This window comes from Manacus vitellinus, unplaced genomic scaffold (genome assembly GCF_001715985.3).
Source record: "Manacus vitellinus isolate BGI_N305 unplaced genomic scaffold, ASM171598v3 scaffold_8_pilon, whole genome shotgun sequence".
In the NCBI taxonomy this organism is placed as follows: domain Eukaryota; kingdom Metazoa; phylum Chordata; class Aves; order Passeriformes; family Pipridae; genus Manacus; species Manacus vitellinus.
The window spans coordinates 15,149,958-15,166,524 of NW_021940864.1; the positions used below are offsets into that span (position 1 = coordinate 15,149,958).

General features: G+C 40.5%; 1 protein-coding gene across 4 annotated transcripts in view; it reads left to right on the top strand.

The window, feature by feature from the left end:
* The window catches only part of TTC7A (tetratricopeptide repeat domain 7A), a 170,209-nt gene that overhangs the window by 16,888 nt on the left and 136,754 nt on the right, over positions 1-16,567 (top strand). For 2 of the 4 annotated variants that reach the window (XM_018085285.1, XM_018085286.1), the window contains 5 exons: positions 2,874-3,004; positions 5,143-5,264; positions 12,462-12,540; positions 15,475-15,635; positions 16,056-16,119. In XM_018085285.1, coding sequence (XP_017940774.1) covers positions 2,874-3,004; positions 5,143-5,264; positions 12,462-12,540; positions 15,475-15,635; positions 16,056-16,119 — 557 coding nt within the window. The remainder of the gene's footprint in view (positions 1-2,873; positions 3,005-5,142; positions 5,265-12,461; positions 12,541-15,474; positions 15,636-16,055; positions 16,120-16,567) is intronic. The other 2 variants (XM_018085287.2, XM_018085288.1) reach the window with 2 other exon arrangements.

The following is a 16,567-nucleotide window of genomic DNA, read 5'->3' on the forward strand; positions in this document are numbered from 1 at the left end:
TAGAAATCTGTGTCTCCACTATGTAAAAAATTACTAGGGTATGTAGGTAATATATATTTAAATTTGGGCACCTCATTCATATGAAAAAAATCTTAGCATAGATAAGTTTTAAGCTGGTATTCTCTTACCTCAGCTGGTTGTGAAAAATACCCAAGTACCTTTACCAACTACCAAGAAAGCATATGGCTTTATGCTTTACTTGGAAGCTAATTCTGTCTTAGCAATAGCTCCACTTTTCTTGCTAAATCAAATCTAGTGTGGAGGTAGCATGCATGGCTTTCATGCTTGGTTTCAAGCCATGGTTTCATGGCTTTCATGACTTTCTGACACTTTTTGGAAACTGAGTTGAATTTAAAATGTGTGTTGTGCTGCAAAATTTTTTCTGTGCTGATATTCCCCAGTTATCAGGGGGATGGAGAAGAGTTAGTGGAATTTGTGCTCTCGGCACTGGAGGGCTTGTCAGCAGTCTTATCCAGCTACACCCAAGCAAATCTGTAATTGTTGAGGTTTTGTATTGTGAGAACTGAATTGGTGGCTGCAAGGATAGGAAACTTATGTTGTTTTTCTTATGTTTTTTTCCCCTTGTGTGCTGGATTTGCTGTCTGCTTGCTTTAATTTTTCTTTTCATTGCATTTCTGTGGTAGGGAAGAATAGTCCTGTTCACATTCTGTAGAATATTTTATACTTGAATGACATCAGGTCAGTGCATATGGTATTAGCAGAAAGAACCATGACTAATGCCACATCATGTGGGTCATATTTCCTTCTTGCCCTTTACGTGGTTGTGTAGCATAGTATCTGCTTTAATACACTGTATATTGCTGTATGCTTACTGTGGCAAGAACCCATTTAGAGATGTTTGTTCCCCTGTCTCTGATTAGCCCCAGCTTTGTTTTTCTGACTGCAGGGATGGGCATGTTTGTTGTCAGTACTTGATACTGGCAAAGGCTGCTTGCTTTCCTCCCCTGTGTCAGAGCTTAGAGATAGTAACTCCTTGCAGTGGGCTGTACCATGTATGTAAATGGCTTTTTATCTGTTCTCTCTGTGTGACATCTCCCACGATAAACACCCCCATACCGACTGTGCTAGGATGGCTCTTGCAGTTTGATTAAATGCTGCATGTGTATGAATATCAGTGGATTATACTGGATTTTTCTTCAGGGCCCTGAGCCTCACTTTGCACTTAAGGGGATGGTGGCTCTGAAATGCACACTTGTTAAAATTTATTTTCAGTTAAGGGGAATGACTACAAATTTAGAGGTGGATAAAACTGAGACAGATCTAAGAATATTTGTAGGCTATTTGTTCTAACTGTAGCACTGGATACTTGTGGTTTGTTTTTTTCTATAGAGAGAGTTAATGTCCTCTTTTCCCCTTCATTCATTGCATAGGGACAGGGTTGGAAGATAGAAGCATTGAAATAATAGGAAAACAACCCATGATATAAAGGCAGAGACTTCATAGATGGACTTGGGACGAAATCTATTATATCTGGATGATGTCCAAGGTGTCCGTCAGAAGAAAGGAGAGAACACAGAACGGGCATTAGTTAAAAGCAGCAAAATGATTGTCAACCCTGTCCCACACACACTGTCATTTTGAAGTAAATCCAGTTCTCCTGCTCTACTCTGGTCCAGATTTTCAGAGGTGGAGGGTACTAACATGTTCCACCAAGATACAGGTTTTTGAGGGAACGTGGTGTGCGCATCTGACTTGGGAGAAGGCAGGAGTGGGGAGCCACCTCCCAAGCTTGAAGCAGTGAGGCATCTTCTCTTCCCAGCCCACTGAACTGACTGCTCATGTCTGGCTCAAATGTAAGACATGAGACAGGGAAACTCCTAGCAGAGTAACCAAGGGGACAAAACAAATGTTGAACATTAGAAGTAAATAAAGCTAAGACTGCCTAGGAACGTCAGGCTCCTCCAGCATGAGTGCCTGTACTGTAAACCTGGCTGCCTGTTCCTGCCTCACAGCAGTTTGTTGCCAAGACTCCTGAAATGAGCAGTGCTGAGGTTCTGTGCCTCCTGGGACTGCAGGAACCCAGGCAAGTGTGGCTCCAGGTATGCGTGGTGGCTCCTCATGTGGGGCAGAATCCTTTACCACGTGCTGTAGCGGTCGAAACAGATTCCTTGGAAAGGCTGTCTGGACAGCTGAACTCTCTTCTTCTTTTATCACCTCTGTGGATCTGTGTCAGGAACACATACTCTTTGTTGTCAGTGGTGTTGGATCATGACACAAGAAAGAGTTTTAGTAGTACAGAACCCAGGGTTTTTTCCTTTCTTTGGAAAAGAGGGTGATCTTGTGGTTAAGAGTCTCTTGTGCCTTGCCAAGAGCTTGCTGTGTGTCCATGAGCAGATTGCGTGTGCTCAGATTTTCCAAGAGAGGCCTCAGATTTTCCAGCTTTGTTTCAGTATCATTTTCCAGTTGGTTTTTTGTTGTTTTTTCCCCCCTCCCTCTCAAAACTGCTCCTTATTGAAAGCTTCACTTGAAGTAGCAGATGCCTAGAAATTATCAGATTCAGTACCAGGGTTTCACTGAATAGAAGCACCCAAAACCTGTAGCTGTCTTTGGAAATATAGGCCTTAGTTTCTCTCTTTGCTTATTCCTACCAGAGGGACTGTATGTCCTCTCTTCATAAAGTGTTTGAAAGGCACCGTAGGAGTGTGCAGTGGCACTGTGTATTCGAACAGCATGACAAAGATGCCTTGCATGTGTAGGAATTGTATTTTCCTTGGGGGTGTTGTCCTGAAAGTCATCAGAATGAGAGGGAAACCACATACAGAAAAACTTTCCTGTCAGCTGGTAAATTAAGAATAATATGGCCATACTGCTGTTGGTTGGCTTCAGTTAAAGAAGGTGTTGACATTTTGCAGGTATGTCACTGGAGCGCTCAACCAACTCAATTGCCTCACGTGCTCGACTGTGTGAAAGGGAGGAGGAAGTCATGGCTTGTTTTGAGAGAGCGTGTGTCATTGCCCAGGTGTACTTGCAGGAGCTTGAGAAGGTAAGAAGAAATGTGCTTAGGGTGTTGCCTGGTGGCCTGGGTGGAATTTTCAGGGGTTTGACAGCAAAAATGGAAAAATAATGGGGAAATGTCATGTAGTAGACAGTGATCATAGACAGTATGAGAACAGGAGTGAGATGTCTTGGTAAAATCAGCTGCAGAACAGCAGTTTAGCTGGCTTACCTGTGGTAAAACACCAAATGCTTCAGATATGCTCAGGCTGTATCTCAAGTTTAGCTTGTACTAAGGAGGGACTGCAAACTTGCACGGCAAGTGCTGGCATCAGTGTGTATCATTTACCTGCTGTATAAATGATATACAGTAGTGGATATAGAGATCCCTAACAAGCTGAAAGAAACCTTTTTTGGATCAGCCATAGCAGTTTAATTGCTGGTGCTTCACCTTCTTCAAGTGAACCAGGAGGAATCTAGATCATTTAGAACCTACATCCTCCATCCCTGGAAGTGTTCAAGGCTAGGCTGGTTGGGCCTCTGATCAACCTGATTTAGTGGAAGGTGTCACTGCCCGTGGCAGGGGGGTTGGAGTTAGGTGATCTTTAAGGTCCCCTCCATCCCAAGCCATTCTATGATTCTATGATTAGTAGCAAGTAACTGCTTAGTCAGTGGTTGGCTGGGGTGCTGAGCAAGATGAGTACTGTGAACCCTCCACTGAGCCATGCAGGTAACATGAGCCGCTGATTTGCCGGGTACGTGCTTAGAGGTCTCTGAATCTGCAGCTTTGCCAAGCTGATTTTACAGGACATATCATATGCTTCCATGCCGTTCCTTTGCCACATGTCATGCTTGACATCAGCTGTATTGAGAGCAATGCATGTTATCTGTTCTCTAACTTAAAGGCCTTTGGCCTTCTGACCAGATATTTCTGCTCTTCTCAGTAGCAAAGGTGTGTTTCTTTTTCAGGTTTTGTTTTTAACTGCATTGAAACAAGAAAAAAATGAGCTTACTGCATGTATAAAAATTCATTTTAAAAGCCAGCTATCAAATTGTCTAGTCTTGTTTCTTTGCAGGAAAAAAATGAATAGCTTTTTTATTTCAGATTAAGTAATGTCCTTCCATTGTTGGAAGGATGAGTTCTTGCCAGTATGGGACGCTAAATTTTTTTACTGACAGCTTGGTTCTGCAAAGAAGTGATACCATTTGAACTGTAATTCATTCACTTAGAGTCATAGAATCAGTAAGGTTGGAAAAGACCTCTGAGATTACCAAGGTTTGTGATTAACCTAACACTGCCATGGTTCACCTCTAAACCATGTCCCTAGGTGTCATGACTATATGCCTTTTGAACACATCCAGGGGTGGTGATTCTACCAGTTCCCTGGAAAGCCTGTTCCGATGTCTAACCACCCTTTCAATGAAGAAATTTATCCTAATATCCAGTCTAAACCTCCTCTGGCACAACTCGAGGCCATTTCCTCTTATCCTGTGACTTGTTACCTGGGAGGAGACCAACCCCAACGTCGCTTCAATCTCCTTTCGTGTGATTGTCTTCTAGACATGGAGACAAGGGTGCAGGACTACTGATAGATGTAAAAGTTCATAGTCCTTCTCTAGTCCTAGATGTAAAACCCTGCTTTGGAGAGTTCACACAGGGCAACTTCAAGCAATGAAAGGTGATTTTTACTAGTAAGGAAGCAAAAGCAAGAAGGATTTGATAGGAGAAACAGGAAAGGGTAAGATTCTTCCATCAGTACTCCTGATGGCTTACTAACTCTTTACAAATATTTATGTTACATAAAACTAGATATACCTACTCAAACATTGCGTTAATATTTCTGGGCAAGATGCTCAATCTCTGTAGTTTGAGTAGTACTTCTGAAGCTGTTGGTGTTAATGTGTGGCTTTGTACTTACTTTATTAAAGGTTGGAAAGTAATAAGTGATGGTGTTTCAAAACTCTTATCGCATGAAGAATGTATCATGGAAGTAATTGTGTAGTTTATTTTAAAATTGACTTTGAAAGGTTTTTGAATATTTAATGGAGGAAAGTTTTCAAGTAATCTGAAAGGAATCTGATGGCAGAAGCTAATGTTTTATTGCTGTAGATGTTACTGGCTCATGAGGACCTGACTAGTTCAAACAGTTGTCTGTAATCCCAGATGTTTCCTTCCTCCCCTCACAGACCTTAAACAACACACATTCAAGAAGTATGAAGGGCAGCAACATGACTTACTCCGAGTTTGAACTTTCCTACTTTCTGGAAGCAGCTCTACAGAGTGCCTACGTGACTCATTTAAAGAAGGGGTAGGTGGATGCAGATGTTAATAAAAATAGATAATACTGCACGTTTTGTCTCAGAACAGATGTAGGCTTATTTTTTTTATATATATTCTGTTATGACTTTTTTGCTGCTGACTCACCTGAAGCTCCCTCAGCGTCCTTCCCTGTTCTCCTCCCTTGAGAGTCCTAAGCCTCTTTTCTCCAGATCCACAGGTAGGGTGGAGTAGAACAATTTTCTTGTCTTGCCTCAGCTTTGCTCCCTGTGGAGATGAGGGGAGTTAGACCGTAAAGAGAGAGTGGAATTTACACGGCTGTGTGCTCTTAAAATGTGCAGCCACAGGGCCTGATTTAGAGTTCAGTGAAGTCTTACAGGTAGTTTCTTTCATTTATTTGTGTGGTTGTTTAAGTTCTTAAATGACCCAATCAATACCCCAAATCTGTATGGTTTTACTGTGGAGAATACGTGCAGGAACAGTGTTGCTCTGTGGTATTTATTATGCATCTGAAATACATCTTCCAGTGAACTTCAGAAGGGCGAGAGGAGTTGGTATCTGCAAGCCTACAATGAATTTCACCTGTGGAAAACCTTCTCAAGAACAGCAGAAAAGACATAGTAAATTGCCACTTCCAAAGGCCATCAGTTGAGGGTATGCTGTTCCCTAAACCGGGCCATGCATTCAAAACATAATCAGCTCTGGTTATCTGATGGAGAAATTGTCATGTGGGAGAGTGTCTCTTCTATCTGTGTCGTTGTGAGAGTCCATCCTTTCCTAGTCCTGTTCTTGCACCATTTATTCTTAAGGAATCAGATACTGAATTTCTTATGGCAAACTATCTTTGCAAGTATTTAATTTTGGCTTTTTTTACCTGCTGAGTAAAATGGAGAAGAAAGCAAAAAATGAGAAAAGATAGAAAGATTGAGAACAAGGAAAAAAAATCCCAGCAAAAATCAATTTAAATTCTTCTGTAGAAAATTGGTACCATTTTTGATTCTGTTGGAGGAGGGTTGCTTCTTGTTTAGGGATTTTTTACTACTTTTTTATCCTCCAGGAATTACTTTAAATACAACTGTGAATAACCACTGTTTCTCATTCTTTCATTAAAAGCCTGCACATACAGTGAAGCTGTACCCTTAAGCTATCCATGAGAGGTGCCTTCAGGTAAACCTTGTTTAACCTGGAGGCTGGCTGGCAAAAACCTGAAGCTCTATGTTGTGAAGTGACCCCTTTAGTTAGGCAAGTATAAGTTTACGCATAAGGAAAATACGGACTTATAAAGCATAGTCTCAGTATCAGCTTGACAGCAGGGGATAGGTATGTGGTTTTCCCAGGTGAGCTGGGGCTTGACCAGCTGTGGCACAGCATGTGCTTTCCTAACCTTCTGTTGTTCTCATGGCAGACAAAAAGCTCAGGTCTTGCCATTAAGCTCATTAACTATGTAATAAAATAAAATCTCATTTAGAACATATGGCACTGATGTCCTCTAGGCACCTTTTGAATATCAAACTCACTCATGTTCATTTTAATCAGTACATTTTAAATTCAGTCTTCATCAGTGATGAGTTCAATATATCTAGTGGGATGTTTTAGCTACTACTGTGGGCCCCACTTGCTCCATTCCCCTGTTATTTTAACGATAGCCTTAAAAAAACCCAACAAATTCCCCCTCAGGAAAACCCTGAACAAAAACAACCCTCAAAAAACCCTACAGGAAAACAATTTGAAGCAAAATACAGATGTGAATTATGCAGGGCTTTGATTATAAATTGAGTTGCTGCAATAGCAGCAAAATGTTCTCTGTAGCTGTCTCCTGATGAAAGAGCATCCCAGTCAGCGCAATGGAGCTTCTGTGGCTGGGATGGGAATGGAATCCCACGTGTTCATCACCTCCTGCAGTGCAAGTGAGAAGCACCAGCCAGGGATGGAAGATTTGATGGGATAAAAAGCCAGGTGGGACACCACAGCTTGTCTTTGCCACCACAGCTGATACTGATGTGTAGTTTCTGCCACGAGAGGGCATAAGCAGCACTGGGATATATTAAGAAAAGAGGATGGAAGTAGGAAGAAGCTTTTAAGGATGCTTCATGAGTATAATAAATTTCTCTTAACTGATATTGAATAGCTCAAAGAAATGCTTTTGTCCTCCTTATTGCTTCCAACATGTTCTGGTAGGAAATAAGCCTTGGATGATGACTGCTCAAGCTGTTGGGGGGTAGGTCCTATCAGGTGGGATGTCCTTCCCCAGTGGCACATGTGTACAAAAGGAGTGGTGAGTGCTTTATTCTTGTCTCAGCAAGTAGAAGAGCTGAGGGATATAAATGGTGGTGTAATGCTTTTGTTCCTGCTGGCAGGAACAGACATTATCTTCTTGGAGCATGGTCAGGGATGCCCTTTTCTCTTGCAGTGTGCAGTGGAAAGAAGCCACTAGAATGAAAGAAAGGTCTGGTCTGCCCTTCAGGTGTTGAGCTGCCAGCTGTAAGGACCAAAAAGTCTTGCAGCTGTACAAGTCCCAGATGCTTTTAATAAGGTGTTAACTTAAAAACATTGTGTTGCTGAAGACACATTTCCTGCAGTTGTTTGCCTTGCTACAACCCAAAAAAAGCTTTCTTTTATTCCTCCAGTGAGCAGTGCTGATACTGTAGATGCAGAATATAGGATGTCATACTGTAGGAGGCAGCCAGTTGTCTTCCATGTTAGCATATGCACTAGGTTTTGGTTTTTGGTTATTTGGTTGCTTGGTTTTTTTTCTGATGCACATATGTGAAGATTAGGGTAATTTCTTGCTGCTTTTTTTATCAGAGTATTGAACAGGTATTACCACTTCTTGCTGTTATGGGGTCTTTGGTCAAGATGCTTGCAGTATTTTTAAGCATGCTTCACCTATGTGAAGTAATGGATATGTATACTGCTATCGTAATTGCAGCTGAAGTATGTATGGAGTTCCACAAGCAAGACAAAGTCAGAGCTTTCTAGAGGATGTGGTTGGTTTTGGAAGCTCTGGATGGGACACTTTTGAAGAAGAATTTCTGAAAAATTATTATTAAGCATTTATTAGAGCTCGAGTTTCCATATGATCTCTCAAGTTAGGACCTAAATTACTTTGGAAAACCCTGGCAAAAATGCCTAATAGGGGAAGCTTACATAGTTGTTTCTCTTCCCTTCTGTCAATTTTCTAGAGTGCTTAGATCCCTTTTGGAAATTTTGAAGGCTTCTGTTGCAAGGACACTTTTCAGAGTAACTTCATGTATGTGTAGTTTCACAGTAGTATCTAGTGTATAAAGACAGGTAGGACAGTCTCTGCTGGGCTATTCATCTCTTCTGAGGAATTTATGTGGGCTTTCTTGACATTTATCTCCTCTTTAGTCATCTCAATCTAGCACCTTATCCAGGACACTGCAGCTGGTAATTTGGAAGTGAGTCTTACTGTCTGCTGGATGGATCTAGATAACTGCTAAGGTTTTGTTTTGTATTGGGCTGGGTTTTTTTTTTTTTTTTGAGCGCCCCTCTCTGTTAGACAGGCTGCCATTAGGAAACTAAGGTGCTTTGTTGTACTTACTGGTTATGTCTTATCTTATTCATAGGAATCTGAGGCTTACCTCTTCAGGTGTGTTTAGTGTCTATGCATGAACAACTGTTTAAGGAAAGAGTATGATTTTTTAGAAACCTGGGTGAGATGCAAAGATGCAAAAGGAGGTGGGCAGAGGAAATGGTGTTGCTGCTGTTTCTGTGCTTTGGGTACAGCTTTACCCTTGAGAGGTGACTCTGCAAACTGCCATGTAATCTTCTCAAGATGGTCTGTTCCATGTGTTAGCAGCTAATTGTTTTAGTAGTAAATCAGTGGGGATAAGAACATGATCTTCTGGTGTCTGTGTTGTTGGGAGACTGTCTTTGCAGACCTCTGTGCTCTCTGGTTTATTGTCAATATTCTTCCCCAGAAATTTGCATAGAAAACAGTGTATTTCTTTATTTCCTTGTATCTTAAAATGTTGTGTATAGTGTTAGCCAAACTATATGGCATAAATGCAGTATGACTGCATTGATTCATGAACTGTTAGTTTAATTACTCTGTATTGACAGGGTAAATGTACAAACAAAACATATTTTCATGCCAGGGTGGACTGACTGGACTCTCAGGGTGCTCTTTGTCACAGTTTTGGCCATGATTGTCTGTGTTGTTTTTTATTAGATTAACTGTGATTGAATACTAAACTGCATTTCATCATGGTTTTTCTAAATGGCGCTCTGGCCACTTCTGTGGCTAAACCAAAGCAGTTTAATGATCATGTGCTTTTCCCTTCCTGTTCTTCCTCATATCTATTTCTGGCATCTTAGCATTACAATAGGGGCCTATGGACTCCTCTAGCTCATTTAATTTCCATGATGTGATGTTCACTAATGCCATGGCTTGAGGCAGCAGTACCTGAGATTTTCAGGTAGTCCTCTATCCAGGTTCTGCAGAGGCTCAAGATTTTCTAGTTTCTGAACTACATAAGATCAGATGGATTTACCAGGAGTTGCCAGAGGTTTTGTGTTTGAATCCTCATTCACTCATCTATGTACATGTATTTCTGTTCAAATAAATACTTTTTGTTAACCTCTTCAGGCCCTAATTAAAAAAATTCTCTTCAAGTGCACAGCTAGTATATAAAGGACATCCATTAATGGGACAGTAAGTTCCTTATTATAAGTAGAGCAATTCATTTGCTCAAAATGAAATGTATGCTCAGATGGTCTCCTGGCTTGGAACAGTTAAATGTAAAGACAAACTCCTCTAGTGAGGTATGTTTGCAGAATGCTGGCAGATGTGCTCTGTCTCCTGTCATGGCTCAATAATGTTCAATACAGTTCAAAATATAGAAGCTGCCACACTAAATCCTCAGTCCTGTAGAACTGATATTGTTGTCAGATGCTCTGCATGTTTCGGAATTGGGAACTCAGAGCATGGAGTGGTTGCTCTTTGATGGAACCTGACTACACGAGCATCTGTCTAGGAGGTGGTGAGTGCTGAGTGCTCCTCCTGTGCTGCCCACTTTGCTCTCCTAGCTTTTGTTGAAAGCATTCCTAGGCATTTGTCGTGTGCTTCGTGGTTTCAACCCTGGCAATTTGCTATTTGTTCTTTCATTCACTTCTATGTGTCGATATTCCTTCCTTTTCTTCCCTTCCCTCCAGAGCAAGGTGTTTCTGCCATGAAGCTTAACTTGGTTTGTGACCTTGTCTAAAAACTGGAACCGTAATGGCAGTCTAGTTCTCTGGGAATGAAAATGTCTCTTTTTATCACATTCTGTAGGTTTTTCATCTCTTTAGTATGTGCCAAATGTGAAATTAATTGGCTTTGCAAGTGATCACTAATCTTCTTTCTCATAGTAGTTAATGCACTTTATTAAGACAAATACCATTATGCTAACAAGAAATTTGAACATATGCATTTTTGAAAATGTTGTAAAACTGTTATACACCGTAACTCTTCTGTCCAGCCTCTTAAGGAGCCCATGGATGCAGGGGAAATACTGGTAGTTTTCAATAACCAAGGAGAGCAGTTGGGAAGGTGTATTTTTTTGATATGGGGGAATTTATTGATTTTGTCTAATAGTAAATACCATGTGAGTAGTTCCGTTGGATTTGGTGTCACTACTCGTGCATAAATAACACCACATGACTTATTGCTTTCCTCGGTTTAATGTCCAGAACTGCACCTTTGTGGGGATATTCTGTTCTAGACCTACTAAAAAGCACATGGTATCTTGACCCTGCCTGTAATTGGGGAGCGTGCTGAAGCATTAAAGTCCAACTTAAAAAAACTTCCTTGAGCTTTTTCCTCTTGATAATTTCAAAGTTTTACTTAGAAGAAAGTGAACGGAAAAAAAGAAAGACAACATCTGACTTTCTCTATAGGGGCAAGTCTCCGGTGTTTTTGCTCTTGCCTTACTTTCTTACTGGTATGTACCTTGCCCACAATTAGGTAATCTACAGACTACCTCAGTTTAAAATTGAGATGAGTATTGAAGTAAGGCCACATGCATTTGGATTCTGTGACTCGATGACCACAAGCTTTAGGGTGGCATTTTGTGTAGGCAAGATTCACGGTAAACATGATCATTTTTTATCCCCCTGCCCCCCAAAATAATCACCTTTTATTTTCATCAAATGTTTACCACTGATTCTGGAGTGCAGGAAGGTTTGCAGTACATGAAAGTAGGCACAAATGCAGTCTGTACTGCTTACCTTCAAAATTTAATCAGTTTGACAGAAAAGATTGTTATGACTTTTTTTAAATGAAATTTAGCTTTCTTCTGCACAGAAAATTCTCCTGGATAAGCTGAAGTGGCAGTTAATGTACCAGTACAACTGCTTATTTTGTTTTCTTGTCCAACATTGCTCCTTTTCTGATAGCCTGTATTTCTTTGGGTAACTTCCACCCTGCAATGAACGTGCATTGAACCATTTTGCAGTTACCGTGGTGGTAGGGCCATGTCCTTAGCCTTGAACAGCTTATAGCCTGACAGTGTGTTAACTAGCATGTACAGTGTTTAATCTTTCCTCCTTGCATCTTCCTGAGTGCACAGATACATGATTAAGATACCATTTGGCAACCAGTCAGCTTTAATCACTCATGGTGTATGCAGAGTAATGTGTTCTGGGGTTTTTTTAATTTATTTTTTTTTTTAGCCTAACCCTCTTATTGCAGGTTAAGCTGTGCTTGCAGACAGTTACTGCAACTTAGCTGCCTTATAATAAACTGTTTAAACCACTGTATTTTCGTCATGTGGCTGGACCATCAGACATAAGGCGTTTAAGCACCACCTAAAAGAAATCGTCATTTAAAAGCATCACGTAAGCTCAATATAATTCAAACGAGTACAATCTGTGTGTGTGAAGAGGAGATGTGGATGCTTTTAAGGAGCAGCATCTGCTTTATAAATATGAGCTATGAAAGGCTTCCAAATGTCCCCTCTGTTCATCAAATGTGAATGTGATCTTCTCTTAGAAAGCCATCTGGAGTAGGCATGCTACAGTCGCTGCCTTGCTCTGTGCCATTGTCCTGTCTGTGCCTCAGAGTGACTTGTCTCGCTACTGCACACTCAGTATTAGTGATTCTTTCATGGGTTGTTTGAACATCAAGTTTATTGCCAAGCGTTGGCACATCCTAAAAGCATTTTGTCTCCAATGTGCTGGTTTTGGGGGTTTTTCATGCTTTGGGTTTTTTTTCTGTCTTTCCCCATAGAAATATTGTGAAAGGAATGAGGAGTCTGCGAGAAATACTACGGACTGTGGAAACAAAAGCTACTCAGACCTTCAAAATGGTAAGGGGCTGGGAGATGGGAAGGTGGGGCTGTCTGGTATGCAGGAATTCTCTCTACTGACCATTGCAGCTGCAAAAAAGTGTTTACCCTCAATTGATTGCTGCCTTTTTTTCTCTCTCTCTTTTTTTTTTTTTTTTTTTTATTTTTGGAAGTGATGTGTCAAGTGATCCCCAGAGAAATAGAGATGTATTTAGTTTTACAGTGCTGTCCTCAGGTGATGTTGTCTTGTTTTCTTTCTCAGTTTCAGTGTGTGCATGCACACCTTTCTGGATTTGCATGTGGAAACATTAATTACTTGTGGCTTTTGCAGCAAGCGAGGCTTTGTTAGACTGAAGTCCTTCTGTAAAACCCTCTTCAATATAGTACAGAGTGATTTTAATAGTTTTAATTTGTTTTTGGTGTTGGCATTCTGCATGCATCCTTTTATTCTGAATGCCTCTGGTAAAGAAATCATGGAGAGAGTTATTTATATGCCTGTTTAACTTCTTAAACCTGTAACGGCTTCTTCCCTGTCTCCCCTTTAAGACATCTTGCCCTGAAGTTACTCAGGAGGTGACAAGGTCAACAGCATAGAGAATAACAGTCTTACTGAGAATGTGAATAAGAACTCTGCAGCCCTAAAAGCACTGATATTCTTACAACTAAACTTGTGCTTTGTTCAGCATTGTGTTTTATGTAATTTCAAGAGAAGTTCAGCAAAGGAGGGGGCCATGGGTTTGCATAGCATTTTGGAGAATATAGATGCACGTGGAAGCTTGTGCAGGGAATTAGAAGAGGTGACTTCAATAATAGTCCACTCAGATGGTTGCATCCTTTTCCAAACTGAGATCAGGGCTCAGGGGTATTTTCATGCTTGCCTGTTTTGTCATTTTGCTGAAGTGAGTCTAATCTGCTCCTATATTATGACAGAATGTGGCTCAGTTACTCCTGTCCCTGTGCGACCGGGGAAAGCTGTACAATACCCCTGGGGGATTTTTCCCTAAGGGAAACTCTGAGGGTGTTCATTCAATAGTTTTTACTGGGATTTCTATTTTACTGCAAGTTACATTTTCATTTTCTTATTTCTTTTTAAAGAGCTGTCAAAAGGGCAAAGGGAGGAACGTTCTTAATTAAACAAGTTTTTCAACCATGAAAGTAAAACACACGATTTATTTTTTTCCCTAATTTGTGGGATCACAGTGTTCTTCAAGCATAATGATGCTTTTTTTAGCCAAAGGCAGTAATAACATAAATCAGAGTCTTGGCCTGTTCTGGTTTGTTTGGTCTTATTCAAAACAAGAGTGAAGCTAATTTACACAGCTACTGTATTGTATGTTAAAATCAAAGACACTAGAAGTATTTGGTGCTTGCCTTTTGAAAGGCTTACCACAAACTGTACTCCTATTTCTGTGTGAACCAGTAGAGATCTTTCTATTGCTGGCATATTATTTTCCTTCCCCCCTAAGACTGTAGGAAAAAACTATAGGAGAGTTGACTCCTCAGGGTAAAACTGGCTGAATAATTACACATTGAGATGATAAAATGATACTGGCTAATGTTGCAGGGCCCTAGGCCATTTTGCTCATAGTTATTTGCTATAAAAAGCATAGAAAAGCTTAGTTAGAAACAGAGGGCTTTCTGTAACTTGTCAGTAGAAGTGCATGGAAAGTCTTGGGGTTTCCAGAGAGTTGTATGTGACAATATTTCTTTGAGACACGGTCATACATTCAGATCACTGCCATTTGCTGGGTACATGTGTGAAACCTCCCTTTATGCTGTTAAGAAACTGGGCACACTAGTGTGGTTGCATTTTAGATTAGTGCAGTGAATTCATGTGTGGTGGGTAAGGTGAATGAAAATCAAGAGCTTTGCATTAAAAGAAGTTATTTTTCTGAAACCGATAACAGGAACTTTAACCTCAGTGTGATTTATTCGATCCTACTGATGTAGATTTCTAACATACCTGTCCTGGTATTTAAAAGAAAATGACTCTTGGTGGCCTTTTAACACATCTCAAAGTGTAAATTGCATATAAAATACATATGCGATAGTCAGAGAAGTTGCAAAATACTATTTACAAGTATTAGGACAGAAAGGCTGAAGTTTCAGCCTGCCTCTGTTTTGTACAGTATTTACTTTACAGCTTACAGTGGGTATTCTGCTTAGAATTCACAGAAGATACCACAACTTTTGACGTCTCTGAGCTTGTTTGTATGCTCATATATTTATAATGCAAAAAATCAGAGATTTGTTGGGTGGCAGACAAGGACAAATGCCAAAGATAGTTTTAACTTGACTTTGCAAAATTTGCCCCCTCTTGGGCCCAGTTTGCCAGTGTGTGTATGAATTGGAAAGCAAGTATTTAAAGATCCTCGGCCACTTATGGTCAAAAAAGTGCATATGATGTCTCTGTCTCAATATAGAGTTCCTTCCTCCATTACTGCAACAGAAAGAGAGAAGCAGGACTGAGATGAACCTATAAAAGACTACAGGAAGAGCAGTATTAACAGATAAAATGTTGATTTTTTAAACCTAACAGAAAAGTAACCTCTGGTCTGAGACTTGCATACAAAATTCTGAGCCTGAGAGTGCAGTGTAGTGTCATCATACTCTAATACAGTGACTTTAGTGAGATTGTCTCAGCAGTCCATGTGGCAGGAGGTTGTCTTTGTTCACCAAAGCATCCCTTGCTGTCAGGCTTTCTTGATACTTTTTTCCCACAACATTGCAACTAGACCATGTAAATGCAGAAGTCTGGCCTTTTCAGAGGAGGGAAGACACTGCCACTTCTGTACACTTTAGCAGCTGATTTAGCTTCTCTGGCCTTCTGAAAAGTGGTACTGTCATCCTAGTACATCTCCTTCATAAGGTGGAACATGGGGAGGGGTGAATCTTTTGTGTTGGAGAAGGCTTCTCTGATAGATGTCTTTTTCTGTGCTGTTCACTGATGTCTAGACTGCAGCTAAACAGCTAGCCCAAGTACTTCTCCATTCCCTCAGTGAAGACTGTTACTGGAGCCCTTTATCTGATCCGCTTCCTGAGTTCATGAACAAGGAATATCAGTCGTATGTTAGCAATCTTCTTTGTCGGAGGCCTGAGCTGTACACAGAAGAGAAGTAAGCGCTCATTTTTATTTCAGTTTATTGTCAGGAGGAGGGGGTTTGAACACTTGTTGGTACTGCTAATTATGTCACTGATTCATGTAGTAGTTTTGTATCTTCTTGTTTTTTAACATCCCATCAAAAAGTCTGCTGGAAAAATAAAACTTAAACTTTGAGTGTTGGATTTTTTTTTCCCCAGGAAGAAGAAAATCCAATCACATAGCTGTCTTTGCTGTGAAATTAAAGTAATCCATTTATGGTTCAGTATAGCTCATCTAAGATATATTTTAATTGTGTAAACCTGCAAAAGAAAGTATTGCCTGGCAAATGAATTATACATGAGATGTTTCAAGTTACTGCTTCTCCTGTGAAATGAGAAAGAGGCTGACAGGATAACTCTTGACCTTCCTCAGAAAAATGTGTTCTATCTTTCAGTGTGTACTGCCCTCAAGACAACGTAGAAGAGGCTCTTCTTCTCCTCTTAATCAGTGAATCTATGGTAAGCCAAAAATAAGCTTGTGATATTAATAGTGGAAAGTAATATCTGGCATTTCCACGTCAAGTCTTCTAGTTGGTTTTGTTTACAGTCTTCCCTGGATAAACAGAAGCAAAGGTTTGGATGCTGAATGGAAAATGCTATCTATTCTTTTATTAGTGAGACCATTTTTATTAAGTGGAACATGAGAGAAGGGTTTTGGGAATTGTCTAGAAGAGGAAGTGACTGCATTCATCATAGCTGCATGCAGGTTCTGACATCCAGATACATTGTCAGTAGACAGATGTTTCCATTCAAAACATCTGTGTGGATTTATGGATCAAGAATGAGAGGAAGGGAGCCTTGCCAAAAGCCAGGAATGATGGTGGTACCCACTGTCTGGCATTGCAGGATACAGTACTGTGCTTACATGCCTTAACCTGCAGTCCTTAGCTGTTTCAGTCCTGAGTGA